The sequence below is a fragment of the Anneissia japonica genome, unplaced genomic scaffold (genome assembly GCF_011630105.1).
Source record: "Anneissia japonica isolate Jap-2015-1 unplaced genomic scaffold, ASM1163010v1 scaffold287834_len5846547_cov211, whole genome shotgun sequence".
In the NCBI taxonomy this organism is placed as follows: domain Eukaryota; kingdom Metazoa; phylum Echinodermata; class Crinoidea; order Comatulida; family Comatulidae; genus Anneissia; species Anneissia japonica.
Window position 1 is genome coordinate 4,213,674 of NW_022704992.1, and position 17,969 is coordinate 4,231,642.

Consider the following 17,969-nt stretch of genomic DNA (forward strand, 5'->3'; position numbering starts at 1 on the left):
TTTTATTCTTACAGTAGGCCATTAGTGTCTTATATTATCCACAATACTAAATCTATCTAGAATATGTCCAAAGTTAAAAGAATTTGTGCAATTAAAGAACAATGTACATTTAAAAAAAATGTACATTAATACAACAATTGATTCCTGATGGTGGCATAATTAATATGAAATATTAAATCCTCATCATATTTACATATTCTTTGAAGTACATTAAAATATGCTTTAGGACTCTTATATATCCACTATCATTTACATAGGCCTATACTAGAGTAAGTTTTGTTATCTTTTGTGACTATTTAAATTATTTATATCTGTTTATTTGTATCTGTTTTTTGTTTCCATTCTCTAAGTGGCGGGACACCCGCTGTTGAATGCGAATTGAAATAAAATATAAAATATAACACAATGGCGTGCATTTCGATACATGGCGTATGTATTATACTATCTTATCTGAGATATAATCAGTTGATCTTTTGGTACATTATTACAGAATACAAAACTTTTATTGGTCTTGCAAAAGTACAGTACAATAAGTTACTTTGTTGTTGACAAAACAATGTAAAAAATCACTACAGAATTCAGTACATATTAAAAATGGTATAATAAAAAACAAAAAACATAAGGTAAAGTATAAAAAAATGGTACATTGACATTGGTTTTCTAAAAAGGTATTTCTATGGCAAACATAGATGCAAAAGAGGTAACACTTCTAATGTGTCGTTTATCATCGTTGCTATCGAGATGCAGGTTTGAGAAAAACCGACATGGAAATTTCCAGACATGCTTAGCTTACCATTGCAAATGATCGGTGACTATATTTAATTAAAGAGTAATTTATTTGGTGTAGAATGTCGAGTGTGGGTACCATTAGAACCGTTTTCATTACCTCAACAGGATTTGTTTCTAGAACTTAGTGATTGGACACAACTTTACTCATATCACATAGAGCTATGATAGGTAATAACAGAGCTAATTCACAAAACGTTTGTAGTTCTTGTTTAAAATTTATTTGAACTTTGTTTAATGTGTTCTCATGATGTAGTGGGGCCAACATTGTTTGTAGTCTGCTTCTTTTCTTGATTCTGGTTCTGATGGATGAAGCCTTCCTCTTACAATCTGATACTGTGTAGGCCCTTTATGACCAGTTGGTCATAGTTGCTATGTTGATAAATGGGTTTTATTTAGATAAAGTTAATATGTGATTAGGGTTCTTGTACTGGAATTCCCATTGGTGTCGCTACTGAGCCAAAGGACCTACAGCGAAATTTAGTACTAAGCCTACATTTTGAGAATCGGCAGACGTGATATCTCAGCACCATGCACATGCTGCCAAAAAATCTGCAAAATATTATTTAACTAAACAGGTTATCTGCTTTGATTGAAGCCCATTAAAATTCTACATCTCTGCAACTTGAATGGCATATTAATGCACACAATAGAATATTGTCAGTGGCAAAATGTCTCATGGCTTTCTGTAGCCATAGTGATTTCTTACTAACAAAACATGTTTTTTTTTTTCTGGATAGGCGTAATTTATAGTTCATTGTAAGTGTGTTCTATTAATTATCTATGCAGACACAATGTACCTCGTGCTACTACCATTACAGTAAGATTTGATCTATATCTGGTGCTTTTAGATACACATTTAGGGGCCTGGAACTAAGCTGTTGGGAAGGACAGCAAGGTTTAAGAAGTGGTGTGCCAGGGCTATGTCACCTAGCGTCTAGAAAAGCTGAGAAAATTTGGGCCATTTAAGCTGTTCTGAGATACTTTAGAACGTATTACTAGTATGCCAAACAATGAACATCTCGACGAGATTTGATTGACAGATAAACCGACTAATTAGCGAGCGTCATTTAGTCACGTGATCAAAAACTTTTTCTTTTAATTAAATTTAATTTAAAATTTTAATTTCCTTAGACAGCTGGTTTAAACACGAAACATATGTGAGCCTAGTCCTAGATGTCTATGCTTGGTTATAGATACCCAGATTTACATGAGCAGTGCGCATCATTGACTGGCCTTTGCAGACAACAAGGTTGACTGAATGCAGCTTTTCCCTCTTCTTTTGGGAGCGAAATACAGAGGCTTTTACAACAATTTCCCCGCCATGTTCCATGAAATAGATTAACACTATGAATATATGATTCATTTGCATACCGCCTACCCTGAATTCTCTTTCTTAAAGAAGGTTGATAGCAAAGAAAATCTTCGCCAACTCGGTAAGTCTAGCCGCCATTGTCTAAGGTTTTCGTGACTTTGTGGGCGGGGCTTCGCGTCCTTGTCGACATGTCAATTAACAAAATTTTTTACAATTTTGTTTGATTCATCTTGTTTGTGTAGAGGGGGTTGGCATGTACAGCTGGTGCTGCTAACACCACTAATCTATATTGTACTTTTTGAACTGCATCATAACTACTGTCTTGCATATAAGTAGGAAATAGGATCACATTGGGTCATATGTATATTACGATTGTGAATGTAATAAACAATACCATAGGAAGTATAACATTAAAATCATGTCAAAATATTGATTTTGTAGTTTTGCAAGAATTAACAATAATGTCTAACTAAAAACAAGTTATGATGCTCCTCACTACTTTCATTAACACAGAATTACAAGTAACAAATATTCATTGTTCAATTGTTGTATATTCAATCCATATTCAAGTATTAACTAATCAGTATTTATGTTACAATGGCAATAATGCATTATTATTTTTTTAATAGATACAAATAAATTCATAATTATTTTATCAAGTTCATTAGATTAGTATTTGAAGAATTATAAATTTAAATATATTGTGAATGCTAGTTTACTCAAGTTGATTAAGCTGTAAATTAATTTAGCCTTGTTATTAACTGTTCAAATACAGAGTAAAATCCTGGTAGAAAGTAATCAATGTGTGATTGAAATGGAAAACAATTATGGTGTATATTCAATAATATTCTGGCTGTGGCGCTGTAGCTGGCTGTTAGGTGTAAAGGTATACAGGTCTCCCTGTAATTAAAGACCCTCCAATTGAAGACCACCTCCAATTAAACACCAGTTTTCTGTGGTCCCTAAATTAACAAATGCTTTTTATCTTTATTATTCTAATTAGATACTAAAGCCGCTAAAGACCATGGAAATTCCGGTCCCAAAAGTGGTCTGTAATTGGAGGGAGCCCTGTACAAAATACCAGAGAAAATTAGTCGTAAACTGTATCATGTATAAGCATAATTCTACAGATTAAAATATATTTAATTTGATATAGGCCTAATTTAAATAAATAATAATAATAATGATAATAATAATTTCAAAACAAAATTTAATGACAAAAAAGATCGACTTTTTGGGTCCATCATGGATGGTTCCATGATGGACCCAAAACGTTGATCTTTCTTGTCATTAAATTTTGTTTTGAAATTGTATAGTAAGCGTCTCTTAATTCGTAATAATAATAATAATATATTATAAAATAAAAATCTGACCGACATACTCATCAAAATTCTTAAGGTTTCCTCTTTGGCCTAGGTTCACATTAAAAGTAATTTTGACATTTTGTTTATTTATTGTTGGTAGCAGTTGTTAAACTGTTGCCAGGTTTTTCCTTTTAAATAATTGTATAATTTAGCCTTATCACTATTGCTTAGTGTATTGTAATTTCAATTACATAGTTTCTATTGAACGATTTCAAATATAAATTTGTCCAAAAACTTCTAAGCAACGTTTGTCCCCTGGATAAATGGCAACCATGGCACACCTGTACCTGCTGACATTTTGTTACACCTGATTAATTTAAAAAAAATGTAATTTATCTGTAAATGTTTCATTTATTTATGTAGAACTGACAGTTCTTTTATAGTTGACTCTATTCTGCTTTTTTTCAGTTGAGATGCTTTTTATAAAGGAAATTGTATCTTGGGGTATGCTTCAAAAAAATAATTGATTTGTTTAGTTTCGGGTGACACTGTTATATTGTTGTACTTTAACAATAACATTGTGTTTACCTGTCATGGTCCTAGTTTTCAAATCGCTGAATTGCATTCTTTATAAGTTATGCATTCATTTTAAGAATTCCTAAACATAATTTAAATTGATAGTGTTGGCAAACAACAACCATTTATTTCAAAACTCTTAAATTTACATGTCCATCCATCATTCCAAAATTTGATTCTAAGCTGTTATTTCAACTGTACTTACAAAGTTAAAAATAATTATCTTGTCTTAAACTTCTTTATTTATTTTGTTTTTAACTGTACATATAATGTACCTAGAATATATGCTATATAGTATTTGTATACATGTAATAACTATAAGTTTAATAGAGAGCAGCTTTTTTGCAGTCAGCTAAACTGGTAGCCAATGTGTGTGCTGAACTGTGGAGACCTCTAGGTCCCCGGTTCAATTCCCATCGCTGCTCTTTTTGTGTTTCAGGTAGGGAACTGAAATGCAAGTTACGATAGCGCACTGTCTTTCAGATGAGGGGTTTAATTAAAGCTGTTGGTGCATTATGGCCCGTGTGCATGCTAAAGAACACAGGCCACTTCGGAAAAGAGTAGGAGATTGTATCCTGGTATACTGCCAAATCACCAACAGAAGGATCCCAGTCTTTAGACTTTCGTGGGATCCTTGGTGTTTACCGAATAAATCCATCCATCCAACATGACAAGCATGTTTTATAAATTTGTTCTTCTACAAGCCTCTGTGAAGTATCAAGTTAAGCAGAGACGGAGTAATCTTAGCTGCATGCATAAAATAAGAAACATAATACGAGGGCCAATGTAATTACATGCAGGCAATATCAAACACTAATTAAAATGATTTATTTATTGTTTTCCAATAGATACAGGGCCTTTGGAGCTATTATTACACACAATGACTTCTGACATATGATACAAGAAAATAATATCTTCTTCATATGGTCAACCACTATCATAAAAATTAACATTACTATACATCTCCCTAAACAATAAGATGGGTCTAATTAAAAACAAACTGTATCCCTAGAAAGAAAGGGCAAAGGTTGGCTGCAAAGAACCCATAAAATGTTGAAGTACAGTAGCTTAAAAGATTTTCAAAAATTCTAATCAATTGTATTCCAGAAGCATTCAAAGTTCAAAAGAACGATTATTTCTCCAATATTAATAATCCAAAAATAATAAATAACTTGCCAAGTTTGAGGGCGAAATCCCGGAAAGTGGAGCTTGTAGGGCTGCCCTGAATGAAGAGAGAAAAAAACAGAACCAAAAAAAAAAATATAAACAAAGACATGCATGAGAAAAAAAAAAAGCACAGAACAAAACAAGCCCAAAAAGGAAAAGAGACAGCAAAACGGATGACAAGACAAGACAGACAAAGCAGACAAAATTAGGATACTCAAAATTAATATACTCAAAGTTAATATGCAATTTTTTCTCCCCCTTTTTTTTTATCTTTTTATTTTGGGACAAAACAAAGGGAACAGAAAATTGTGCATAATTTGATAGGAGGTGTTTCTTCAGTCTCAAACAAAAGCGCTTTTTTTTGGAATTGGAATTTAGAATGGAGTGAGGGAGATTGTTCCCGGCAGAGCTTAGGACCAGTAAATTGAATATTGTGCTGGAAAGATGTGGTTCTATGAAAGGGAATATGAAGATGATTAGAGGAGTGGGTAAAATGACTGATTAAAGGGATAAAGAATCAATGCTTTAGTTCAGGATATTTTAAGGTTTGGAGACCCATAATGTGTTATCAAGGTGCTATCAGTTATGATGTACTTAACTAAACTGTTGTTCTCATGTTCCCCACCTTCAACTAATTCTGTCACAAGGTCTTGTATGTATTAGGTTATTACTGTAGGTCCAAGAATCCATCAAGTGGCTTACTTTGTATAATAGACATCATCATGCAATCAATTTACAATTATGATGTGTGTATGTAACCTGTTAATTGGATGGAAGAAGGTCATTTATTACGCATGTAGATAGAATATGGTAGTAACTATTATGCACTTGTGCCGCTAGCCTGGCCAACTTATTTACCTATGTTTGTGTGTGTTGGTGGGGAAAGGAAGGGGACAGGGAAGGAAGAAGAAAAGAAAGCATCTGAAAAATCATTAAATGTGAGGCGAGACATGGTATAGTTTTTGGCCCAATTCTGGTGAATTAACATACATTTCAATATTTCTGTATAATGAAAAGTCACATTGTGGTGTAAGAGCATTAAGAATTATGACACGGACACATTGTGTTGTTATTAGGTGAATTATATTATCATTAATTTTGATACTTTTATAAAAAGTCAAAGCAGTGATTATGCTCTGAACATAATGAATTGAGACTCGGATATTGTTTTGTGTTGTGATTAGGTGAATTAAATAGTCATGCACATTTCAGTGGTTCTGTTAATGAAAAGTCGGAATGCTGCGAGGCTCAGAGCACTAAGAATAGAGACGTGGACATGTTGTGTTATGAGTCGGTGAATTATGTTCACGTCAAATACATTTCAATGATTCTGTTAATTAAAAATAAGAATGCTACAAGACTCTGAAAGAATTGAGGCACATAATAGTCATAAATGTCAATCAACTATTGACTGATCTTGTTTTAGTAAGTACTGTACTTTAGGGTACAACGCACATTGTCAGGGGCTGTGACAGCATCAAATAGTCAAGGTAAAATTCATTATAATTGATAGGCTCTAATGATTAAAAAATGTCTAGATTGTTATGGAATCAGAAAATAACAGTTTGTAAGGTTTATACAATTTAATAAGGATATACTGTTCGTCATGAATTGTGGAAATGTTAGTAATTAAAACATTGAATAGCTAATTTTAAAGGATCAATCAGTGGTGTAACAATGACTCGTGGGCCCCATAAAATTTCAGTAAAGTATTTGCTAATCAAAAGAACATGAATATTAACGCTTATAGGCAATGACCACAGTAGGCCTATAGTTAAAACATATTATCACCAGTCAAAGAAACTGTGTTATTTAATGAATGTTCATTGGTGAGGGAAATATTTTATCATTCTACTTCCCAATTGAAAGCTAATAATTTAGCCTACTGAACAAACAAAGCAACTCAAATATTGAAAGTTATCTAGAGTAGCATATCACAGACAGTAGTTTTCGGCCGAGGGGTAAATCATGGGTGCCGCTAACTACTGCTTTATCATTAATGCTGTTTTGAGCTGCCCAGGGCTTAAAATGGCGGTCCAGTGAACACATCTGGCTCCTGTGAACTTGATAACACCCATTGCATCTTTCAGAAGAGTAAGGGGGGTAGGGCACCCCTATGCTATGGTTCATGTCAGCCCCTCTCGTTGTCGATGTGAACTTGAAGCTACTGTAAGTGCGTCTCTTTTCCACGCCTATTCACGAACCACACCCATACACAATTCAGCACAATGGCCCTGCGAGTTATGGGATATTCTTCTACCTTTACCATTTTTTTTACATTACTTTTTTGCAGAATTTCTTTTATTATAAAGACACACTAAGTGTATATATTGACTACTTGAACATTTCTAGATTTTGCTATACATAATATATAATAATAATAATTAAAACTATATTTATAATTTCTTTTTTCAAAAATTCAGTGTATCAAGGATCATTAACTAACTGTTTGTGATTGGCTATAATGATGCGTGTAATTACCCCCAATCATATTTAGAAAGTGCAGTCACCATATTGTTGTTATTTTAAAACGTTTCAATGTTATTGTTAATCATCAACATAATATACTTTATTACATTGATTCTGTAGTTCAATTAAATAGTTAATGTCCTCCTGAGGAACTTCTAATTCATGTATACTTGAATATAAAAATATGCTCCAATGTAGGTATAGTTAGCCTAGATATAAATTTAATGTTATTTTTAGTATTAATTTTCTTTGTTATTATTGTTTGTTTTATTATAATTATTATTATTCCTATTAATGTTAAAATAGAATATAATATAAAATTATATAATTGATTTTGTGTTGTCTAAATCTTGGTTTCCATAAAATCGCTACGTTGTTACTATAGTGTGTTTACTATCAAATGCATGATGTGGGAAAGACTCCCTAATTTGACCAACAATCAGCATTGCCAATAGCATGTAGCTATTTTATGGAAACCAGGGTTAGCGTCATTGTGTACAGTTAGTGCAGTACACTCAGCATTGTAGATCTTCTTTTCGAAAACCCTATTGAACCTAATGACCTTGTTATCTCAGTCAAAAATTATTGTCTCATTTTAAAGTGTTTACAATAGGCTATTTGTGATGGGACATTGGTTTGCAATGATAAGAACTGGGAGCAATTAAAGCCGCTTTATACCAATTTAATTCCTTGCGTACATTTAATGGTTTGGATATTGTTTTCTTTATTTGCATATTATTTTCAAGAATAATGACTTCATGGCGTCTATCTTTCTAATACTGTATTTAGTTGAATAAACACCCTGCTTGAGTAAGTGCCTCCCTCGAATAAACTTCTTCCCCCCCTCCCCCGCCCAAAAAATTACTGAAAACAAATCTAATGGAAGCAACATCATTCTCAATACATTTTGTTAATAGTCTAGTCCAGTAGAATTACATTTTTTTTAACCTGGTTGTGAGTAAGTCGTCTTTATAATCACGCAATAACACATTTTGACGGTAATTACAGTATGTCTTGTACAGTAGTTCAACATTTACAGTGAAATTAAGGGGCGTTTATTTGAGTATAAAATATGTATCCATTTCACACTTAAAAAAAATAAATGCCTCCTTCAAATAAAAGCCCCTTCAAAAATACTCCTCAATAATAAATATGGTATAAATATTCATATTTAAAATACAAGTACCAGATCAAAATCAGTAGCGTATAAAAAATCGTAACAAACAAAAGGAATTCATACCGGTATTGACTGCCAGTCTGGGTTGGTTCCGCATTCATCAGGATTTTTACAACTCCACTCCCTATGTATCATACCGAGACACAGTTTTTGCATCACATACTTCTTTTCTATAATAGACTAAAAAATTTATATTGTTTAAAATTTTTTCTTTCAGTACTAATGCTATTAAGATAACTTGTCAAAACAATGAGATGGTTTAGCAAAAGTAATATGGAAATTATTTGCTTGACAAACAGCTTGAAAGACATGTGAACAACAACATTGTTTGACAACAGTCAACCCCCTACTAGAGAAAGTCATATGTAGGAGTATTAATGAGGAACAGAACAATGGCTGGTCTATCAGTCCCGGGTTCTGATTCATCAGGCTTGAGTGACAAGGCCTCTCCAAAGGGATCCTCTTTGTCAACTACCAGCATGTCATCAGCACTCAACTATTCACCATCTTCTAGGCCTGGAATGTCATACTCCATTGGAGGTTTCTTGTACCGTAAGAGCTCTCTTCCAACATCGTCTTTAATTGTAGGAAATAGTAGTAGCAGTCCAGCATATGGGTCATCGATTTACTCTGTAAATTTGTGCAATGATTCAACATCTTCAATGCAATCAAATCCTGTTAGCTACAATGACTGGTACAAGACTAGAACCTCTGGTTCTATGACAGATTTAAGACAAGGTACAGATTCCCCAATTTTAACAAGACATGACGATGTTTTAAAATCTTCTTCTTTGACTGCAAGCAATGATTCTATTAACCAGGAGTTCTCAAATATGCGCGTATCACCAAAATCGAGTACTGAAAGCTTTCTGGATTTTTCTAAACCAGTCAAGAGCGCTTGGACATCCGATAGTGTATATAATACTGGTTATAGCAACAGATCTTACTCACCATCATGGACATCATATTCAACAACAATCCCAAAGACTTTCACAGGATTACGCTCTGCAACGCCTAGTCCAGTCCATGACCCTGGTAAATCAGTGTTTACAAGATCACTTTCTAGTCCTGTCGATTTTACGCCGAATTCATATTCATCTGTGACAGCACGTCCTACCAGTTTTTTGCCATCAAATTATTCATTAAAAACACCACCAGTTAATAATAAGCAGTATGATATTTTACCTGGACGACCAGTTTCTCCGGACATTGTTGTCACACCAGATGAAAATTTAACGAAAAGCACATTCTTGGAAAATAAATCCAACTTGTACAGATCAAAGTCTGACAAAGATACTTTAAAAAACTTTAAGACAATCTCTCCGAGGTCTGAAGCTCTGAAGAGCACCACCAAACTAAGAAAATACCTGAAGAATGATTCGAACAGTATTGACCTCAAAGAGCCTTCAATTGACCTTGATATACAAAGATCACCGGTAGCAGTTCTCATCGCTGAAACGAATTCCAGCTTAAGTCGTAGCCGGAGCATGTCACCAACACCATTGAAAGCATTTCAATTCCAAAGTATGTTTGAATCTTCAGAGGTAACCACAAATCCAGTTATTGTGTCTAAGATCTATGATGCCCAACATACCTGTTCAGCACCCTACAATCAGGAAGATGTACCAAATACTCTTTTGACGCCAGAAAATAATAACTATGAAAAGAAAAAGCCAAGTAGTGAGCCAGCAAATATTTCATGGAAACAAAGAAAAGTGACTCCAGCATCCAGTAAATCATCCTCTGCCACAGACCTTAAAAAGTCTGGTAGCGTTCCATCCGATTTAAATACTTATTCAAATTACCCTAGTACTGCGGAACAGCGAACAGCATTTGATCCGTCCGTTAATCTAACTGAAACACCCAGAGGTCGAACTGGCAGCGTAGGGTCAAAGTCTTCACCAAAGATTCATATACCATCATTTGATGAGTACAAACGAATGAGAAAGTTAAGTGAGTTGAAAATTAAACTAGCTTCACCAAGAGCTTCTCTAAATAATAGTATAGATAAAAAAAATAAAGATATTAGTCCAGATAAAGTGAATAGTGAACTGGATGAAGAAGTGTCTAAAGCTTTTGCTAGTGCATCAAATAACATTATTGATGTTAATTCAAATAAAAAAGTGTCTCGGAGAAAGAGTAAAGAAGGATCGAAAAACTCAAGTGTGAAGTCAAAACCAGAAGCGGAACAAATTAAACAATCCGACGAAAGACAATCGAGGGAGGATTCTAGGAAAAGTGGAGTTTCAAGAGAAAAAAGGTCATCTTCAAAGTCAAGATTACAACGGAGGGATCCAGTAGAACGGAGTAAATCTCCATTCTTGATACGGAAGACAATGCAAAATCGACAAGACAATGAGGAAGAAAGGAGGGAGAGAGAACATCCGGATAAAGATAAGCAAGAGGAAGATCGGAAAACTGGAGAAGTGAAGGTAGAGTTAAGGAGAACAAAAAGCCAAGGTACAGTAGGACACTATTTTAATTTACCAGCATTCTAATCACCATTTCCACGTAATTTAAAAAATATAAAGACAATAAATCAACACATCTTCACTGAAACTGATGAAATGAAACTTATATGGTGTTGAATGGAAGAAATCTGTAAATTGACCATCACTACAATAATTATCAGCCTGGTAATTGTTTATTAACTTTAAACTTATCAACACCATTAGCATCCTTATCATCGCCACCACTACGAACATATTTTTATCATCATCGTTGTCATCATAACTTTCACCAGTATTAGTCTTGTCATCATCATCATCAGTACAGTAACCAGAATAAATTATCATTAACTTTGTAAAGGACATCATCACCATGATTATGATGACCATTGTTGCATTGCAGAAGAAAACCAGACAGAATCTGGACCAAAGAGGCTAGAAAGACGTCACCGACGTCCAGCAAGTGATAAAAGAAAGCAAAGTAGAGAGGTGAGTAAACTGGTAGTACTTAGCTTATGGTGGCTTATATAGCAAATAAGTAATCATTAAATTAATTAATAGTAAAGATTAAATTGAGTGGTACTAGTAAGAAGGTGCTTGCTTTTCAATAGGAGGAACCAGGGTTCAAATCATATACTGCATGTGGTATGATAATATTAACTACTGTAAATTTATTTTCTATTTTAGATTTTGCTTATTTTAATATTTATTTAGAGAGCAATAATTTACATAGATTGAAAATCCTTTAAATTATCAGAAAAAGAAATATTTAATTTTCATTTTATTCACTTTCATTGCCAAATTTCAAATACAATACTTCACATCCATATCTTGATAAAAATAGAAATCAGTATTTAATATTTTCGTAATTTAAATGTAGTTATTATATAATAAACAGCAATATCATTATTTAAGTTAGTTTTTATTACCAACTGAATAAACATCCACAATATTTTTTGAATAGTTTAAATCCATATCTTTGATTAATTTCTAGGTAAAACTAATGTTTAATATTTAAGTAGTTTTATCTACCTTGGTTTTAAACAGTAACATCGTTATGAAAATTCTCCATAATAATCTTCTAATTCCAAGGTATTTTTTTCTTATGATTAAAAAATATAAACATCCTACTCTCTCTAGTTTACAGAGTCAAGAGTATGACTGGAAACTTAAAAAATAGATAGATCGATAGTAAAAATAGATCTAATAATGGTACAATCTGTAAAGCAGCCAATAATGATAAAGTATGCAGGATGTTTACACTTTCAATAGCATATAGAAGGATGAATAATGGCTCAAAATTCATTTTGCAAGTTAGAAAGTTACCATAAAATTATAAAAAGTACATTTCATAACAGTGACCTCATCCTTTATAAGAAATCAATTGTAAGAAGTATCATTATGGATTTAATTAACTGCTGCACATATTTAAGACAATGCAGAGTCAGTGAAGCGTGTAAATAATCATTATCAATTAGGCTGTGTTACAACGGTCAGAATCTATGGACAGGCATGCACTTTTCACCTGATTGCGTTCAATACATAATGACCATTGATATGTCCATACCGACACAGTTAGCTCGATATTGCCTCAGTAGTATAATTTGTTTTTATATCATCATGAGTTTTCAATAAATATTAAATACAAAAAGATATGATAGCTTTTCTAAATGGACTAAGACTTATGAATAAAGTCTTTCAAACCAGTTTTGATTTAAATATTTAAAAACTGGGGGGAAAAGGGGTATAACCACCTTATTTTCAGCCTTTTCCCCCAGTTTTTAAATATTGTCAAAAATCTGTATCTCATAAACTGCTTCCAAGTTTTTCATCAAATATGCTTTTCATGTCTTACAAAAATCAGTTCTACATATCAACACATTCTTTCCTCCGGAGCCTGGCTTTAAGGCATTTAAATTCTTTGGAGTTTTTTTTTGTTTTCATAATGAAATGTCTTTCATTAAAAACATTGTTAGTAACAGCAAACCTCAAATCCTAATATCATTAAAGGTAATATCAATCACATATAACAGTTACTATGGTAACCATAAAACATGATTTTTTATGCACCAAGACACAAATCAAAGATAATTCACCTTGTGCCTCTCCATTGATTTTTAAATTTTAATCGGATTAACATTGGGACATGTGAGCTAAAATGTTTTCCGATGTAATTACCCAATGCCCTTTAGAAACTAATTTGACCGACATTTAATAAAATGAAGAAAGAAAGATTAAACAAGGAATTAGAAAAAAAAAGAAAGAAGTAGATGTTTGAGCCTCAGATAATGTCTACTTGTTCTTCAGTAAAACAAATTATATGCGTTTGATTTTACAAAACTATAAGAATAAATTAAAGTGAAAACATGTTTGTAATCAAATTAATATTCTTCGCTTATAGGAGGCTGGCTTGTCACGGTCATGTTCCGACTCAAAAGCAGTCGATGTTAAAAAGCACAAACAGCGGAAACAGCGGTCGGTTGAAGAAGGGTCAACTCCAAGAGAGCGCCCTCATCCTGCAAGGCACTCAAGCGAAAGAGAAATCAGAAGGAAAAATTCTCAAGGTAAGAGGGTCCTCTTGATTGGGCCTCAAAGACAGGGTGAAGATACAGAGTAGAAAGAGGAGTAAAAGGCACATACAACAGCCATTGCTTGCTTTTTGTTTTCAATAATTTCAAACAGTGGGTAACTTACGGAAGCACCTAAGTGCCATTCGACTTGACGACTTGTCAAGATAATTTATGTTGTCAAGTCGACATAATATACATATCATGTCGACATGGCGAGATAGATTATCTTGACAAGTCGACATAATAAAAATTGTANNNCTTGACAAGTCTTCATAGTAAAAATTGTATGTTGTCATGGCGAGATAGATTATACTGACAAGTCGACATAATACATATTGTATGTTGTCATGGCGAGATAGATTATCTTGGCAAGTCGAAATAATATAAGTTGTATGTTGTCATGGCAAGATAGGTTATCTTGACAAGTCGACATAATAAAAATTGTATGTTGTCATGGCGAGATAGATTATCTTGACAAGTCGACATAATAAAAGTTGTATGTTGTCATGGTGAGATAAATTATTTGACAAGTCGACATAGTAAAAATGTTATGTTGTCTTGGCGAGATTAGGTTATCTTGACAAGTCGACATAATAAAAGTTATGTTGTCATGACAAGGTACAATTTGTATTATGTCGACTTATCAAGATAATCTATCTCGCCATGACAACATACAACTTTTACTATGTCGACTTGTCAATGTCAATATAATCTATCTCGCCATGACAACATAAAATTTTTATTATGTCGACTTGTCAAGATAATCTATCTCGCCATGACAACATAACATTTTTACTATGTCGACTTGTCAAGATAATTTATCTCACCATGACAACATACAACTTTTATTATGTCGACTTGTCAAGATAACCTACTGTATCTCGTCATGACAACAAAACATATTTAGTATGTCGACTTGTCAAGATAATCTATCTCGCCATGTCGACATGATATGTATATTATGTCGACTTGACAACATAATTATCTTGACAAAGTCGTCAAGTCGAATGCCACTTAGGTGCTTCCATAGTAACTAGCCAATTACAGGATGGACGATATTTTATAAACCAAGTCTATGGCAGATACTTTATTTAACAGAGATTTGCTTCCCACCGGCAAAAAATAGATATAATCAAACCACAAAACTTCATATTTAAGTTATTGTTGTTATTCTTCTTATTAATATTAATATTGTTAGTCGCAACATGTATACTTGCCATCCCCTTCAACGTGTCAGCCCAAGGTTAATGTGTGAATAGTATTGGGCAAGAAAGAGTACATGGCGATTTCTTTACCCAGTAACATTTAATCGTCCATGTGACCTGTTTAAATGCAAATGGTGATAAAAATGGAGTAGAGTTGTTTTTTAGTTGTGAGAAAAAGTCCTGCTGTCAGAGTGAACCCAGGCACCGTGTGCTTATGGCCTCCCTCTCAAGCTTTGGCGGTCGACAATTAGCTGATACTGTCTGTCTGACCTTGCCTTGCTGTCTATATGATTTTGTTAAAACATCCAATAAAGTAAAGAAATTAAATTGGTGCTGATTTTGAATATGTAGGCCTACTAAATATCATGATGAATAAGAGTGGAGTGTTTAGCTTAGTGGTTTTTGGTGAGACTTTTTTTATTCCTTGTTTCACATACTTATTTTTTTTTAAAGAGCATCAAATAAAAATTGAAAAATTAAAAAAATAAATAAATAAATAAAAATAAAATAATAATAAAACAATAAGAGTATCAGAATAAAAATAAAATAATTTTTTTTTCTTATTTAGCAAATAGTTTTCATAATTAGGAAGAAATATATATATCTTATCTTTGGAGATTTCAAGGCAGCGGAGGGCATAATAACTTTTATTTTTAAAAAACTTTTTAAAACATCTTTTTTCTAGAGAGTAGTTTTTTAACAGTTTTTTAACATTACTTGACTGATTCATAATTTTATTACATACTTGTGTTTTATTGTTGCTATGTTTTTATCGTTAACTAGCTTTTTGTAGGAAATTTTATTGAATTCCGGGCTTTATTGTACTTGCCATTTCTATTATTTGAATTATATAGTACTTACTTTTATATTTGTATAAGTGGGTTTTAATGTACTGCACTTTGATCTTCGGAATTTTTATTGAATGTTGTAATTTGTACTTGCCATTTTTATTGATAGATTTAAAATATTGTACTTATTTTTATCATGTACAGCGCTTTGATCTTTTTTGTAAAGGTGCTATATAAATGCTTTTTAATAATAATAATAACTCTTGTATTCGCTCTTAAGAAATTTGACTGAGCACTCATCAAATCATACCCCAATAGTCACTTTTTGTTCACAAGGCAAGAGAAATAAAAACCCAATTGTAATTTTTACTATGGCTATATAAAAGAAAATTACCATTAGAATGACATTACTAAGGAAAAAAAACATCTCCATTTAAAGCTCTAGGTACTTAATAATATAGTTCAAATTGATACAGTTCCTAATAGGTAGGTAATTCATTATTGATTTTCACATTTCATTCGCTTATTGATTCCTTTATGCGATTCTGATCCTCGCCCAGTATGACGCTATGGTCGCAAGGACAGTGTACCTAAATGTTTAGCATTAGCTAGTGGGTTTGTCTAATATTTATGAATGGTGTCAAATATGTACACTTGTTTTTCTAGCTCAAGAAGGCTCTGAAAGTTAAAGGTTTTACGTTTTCTAAGTTGATAATTCAATGGTCTACTAAATATTTGCTAACATGAAATTAATTGAGCTTTAAGAAATTTACCTGCTGTTCCAAACATTGTTAATTTTTTGTTAATATTTGTAAATATATAATTATTTTTTTTTTTAAAAATATTTTAGTACAAGGCTTCCTTTATTATTATTTATTTATTTATTTCAACAACCTTTAATGAGGGTGGTCCATCCAGCCGAAGCTGATCATTAGGGACCTTCAATACACATAGTAAAACAAAACAAAAGAGAGTATTAAACTAATTAATTTACAGTAAAATAAATAACAGCCTCTCAATTCAAAATTTACATAAAGAATGAATTCAAAATTAAATGAAAAACATAATATAAAAATTAAAGCAGTACTAATCACTGAATAGTTACATCACTGTATAAAAAACTCAAAAAAAAAAATATAATAATAATAAGTATAATAATTTATATAACGTGTTGTGGATTGAAGATCTACCTACAGTATGTGCTTACACTGAGTCCTAATTATGCTGAAAAACTTTCCTCCCGCCTGACACCGTCCTGCTATTTCTGTCGCGTTTTATATGACATCTGCGATATGCCATATATGGGCATGATAATATAACATCACACCCATATATGGACAGAACATTTGATAATACGGACAGACCTTTAGGTCATTGGATATTTGGTTAATGAACTAAGATAACCTTTCTTGGTTGTATGTATCATTATTTTGTATACTTCATCAATTTATAACTCCAGGCAAGTCTCCTCGATCCGATGTATCCGATGGAAGCCTTCCAAGCAGCGGAAGAGTAACGCCAAGCCTGTGTGTAACGTCGAGTTTGGAGGCATTAAACGAAAAAACATTGATGCAGGTGAGTTTGTGAAAGTGAATTGTAAAATATTTATTTGACAGTCATCAGTTACCTAAATTTTAGACAAGTAGTCAATAACAGTGAATAGAAACAGAACATTTAAGGCATTCGAAAGAAGGATTGTCTTACTGAGCAGCAGTTCAACAGCTTTTTTTCTTTTAAATGGCAATGCTTTATCAAGCTGTATTGTACAAAAGACAAATAGTTGTAAAATAAATGTAATAAACCATATGTTATATTCAAAATATTTTTGTTTGTCATTCATTGTTTGTCTTTTGTTTCTCTTTCCGTTGTGAATAATTGCATAGTAATTTTGAGGCAGCGTCTTCCTGTGGATGATAGATATGTGCTCCATATATATATATACATATATATGAAAGTTCTAGGCTCTCAAAAAGATGGAACGAACTTCTTTATGTTAATCCTTAATTTCTAAGGATCATGTGGGGTTTATTTTCCCCTTGTATTTAAATTATTATTAGTTAAGTTGACGATGTTTAACTATGGATGTAAAGTCTGAAATAAAGAATAATGAATGAATGAATGAATATACATATATATATATACACACATATCTATATATATATATA

The 17,969-nt window shown here is 32.6% G+C and overlaps 2 protein-coding genes across 4 annotated transcripts in view; one reads left to right on the forward strand and one right to left on the reverse strand.

Annotated features, from left to right (window-relative positions):
• LOC117104850 (guanine nucleotide exchange factor for Rab-3A-like) overlaps positions 1 to 17,969 on the reverse strand; it is a gene marked incomplete in the record, with an annotated part of 63,885 nt that overhangs the window by 41,445 nt on the left and 4,471 nt on the right. The window contains 1 exon segment of the mRNA XM_033245697.1: positions 8,858 to 8,974.
• The window catches only part of LOC117104849, a 30,287-nt gene that overhangs the window by 3,176 nt on the left and 9,142 nt on the right, over positions 1 to 17,969 (forward strand). For 2 of the 3 annotated variants that reach the window (XM_033245696.1, XM_033245693.1), the window contains exons 2-5: positions 9,012 to 11,254; positions 11,645 to 11,730; positions 13,643 to 13,805; positions 17,264 to 17,379. In XM_033245696.1, the coding sequence (XP_033101587.1) occupies positions 9,172 to 11,254; positions 11,645 to 11,730; positions 13,643 to 13,805; positions 17,264 to 17,379 (2,448 nt within the window). In that variant the 5' untranslated portion in view covers positions 9,012 to 9,171. Of the gene's footprint in view, positions 1 to 6,438; positions 6,639 to 9,011; positions 11,255 to 11,644; positions 11,731 to 13,642; positions 13,806 to 17,263; positions 17,380 to 17,969 lie in introns of those variants that run through there. The other variant, XM_033245694.1, reaches the window with a different exon arrangement.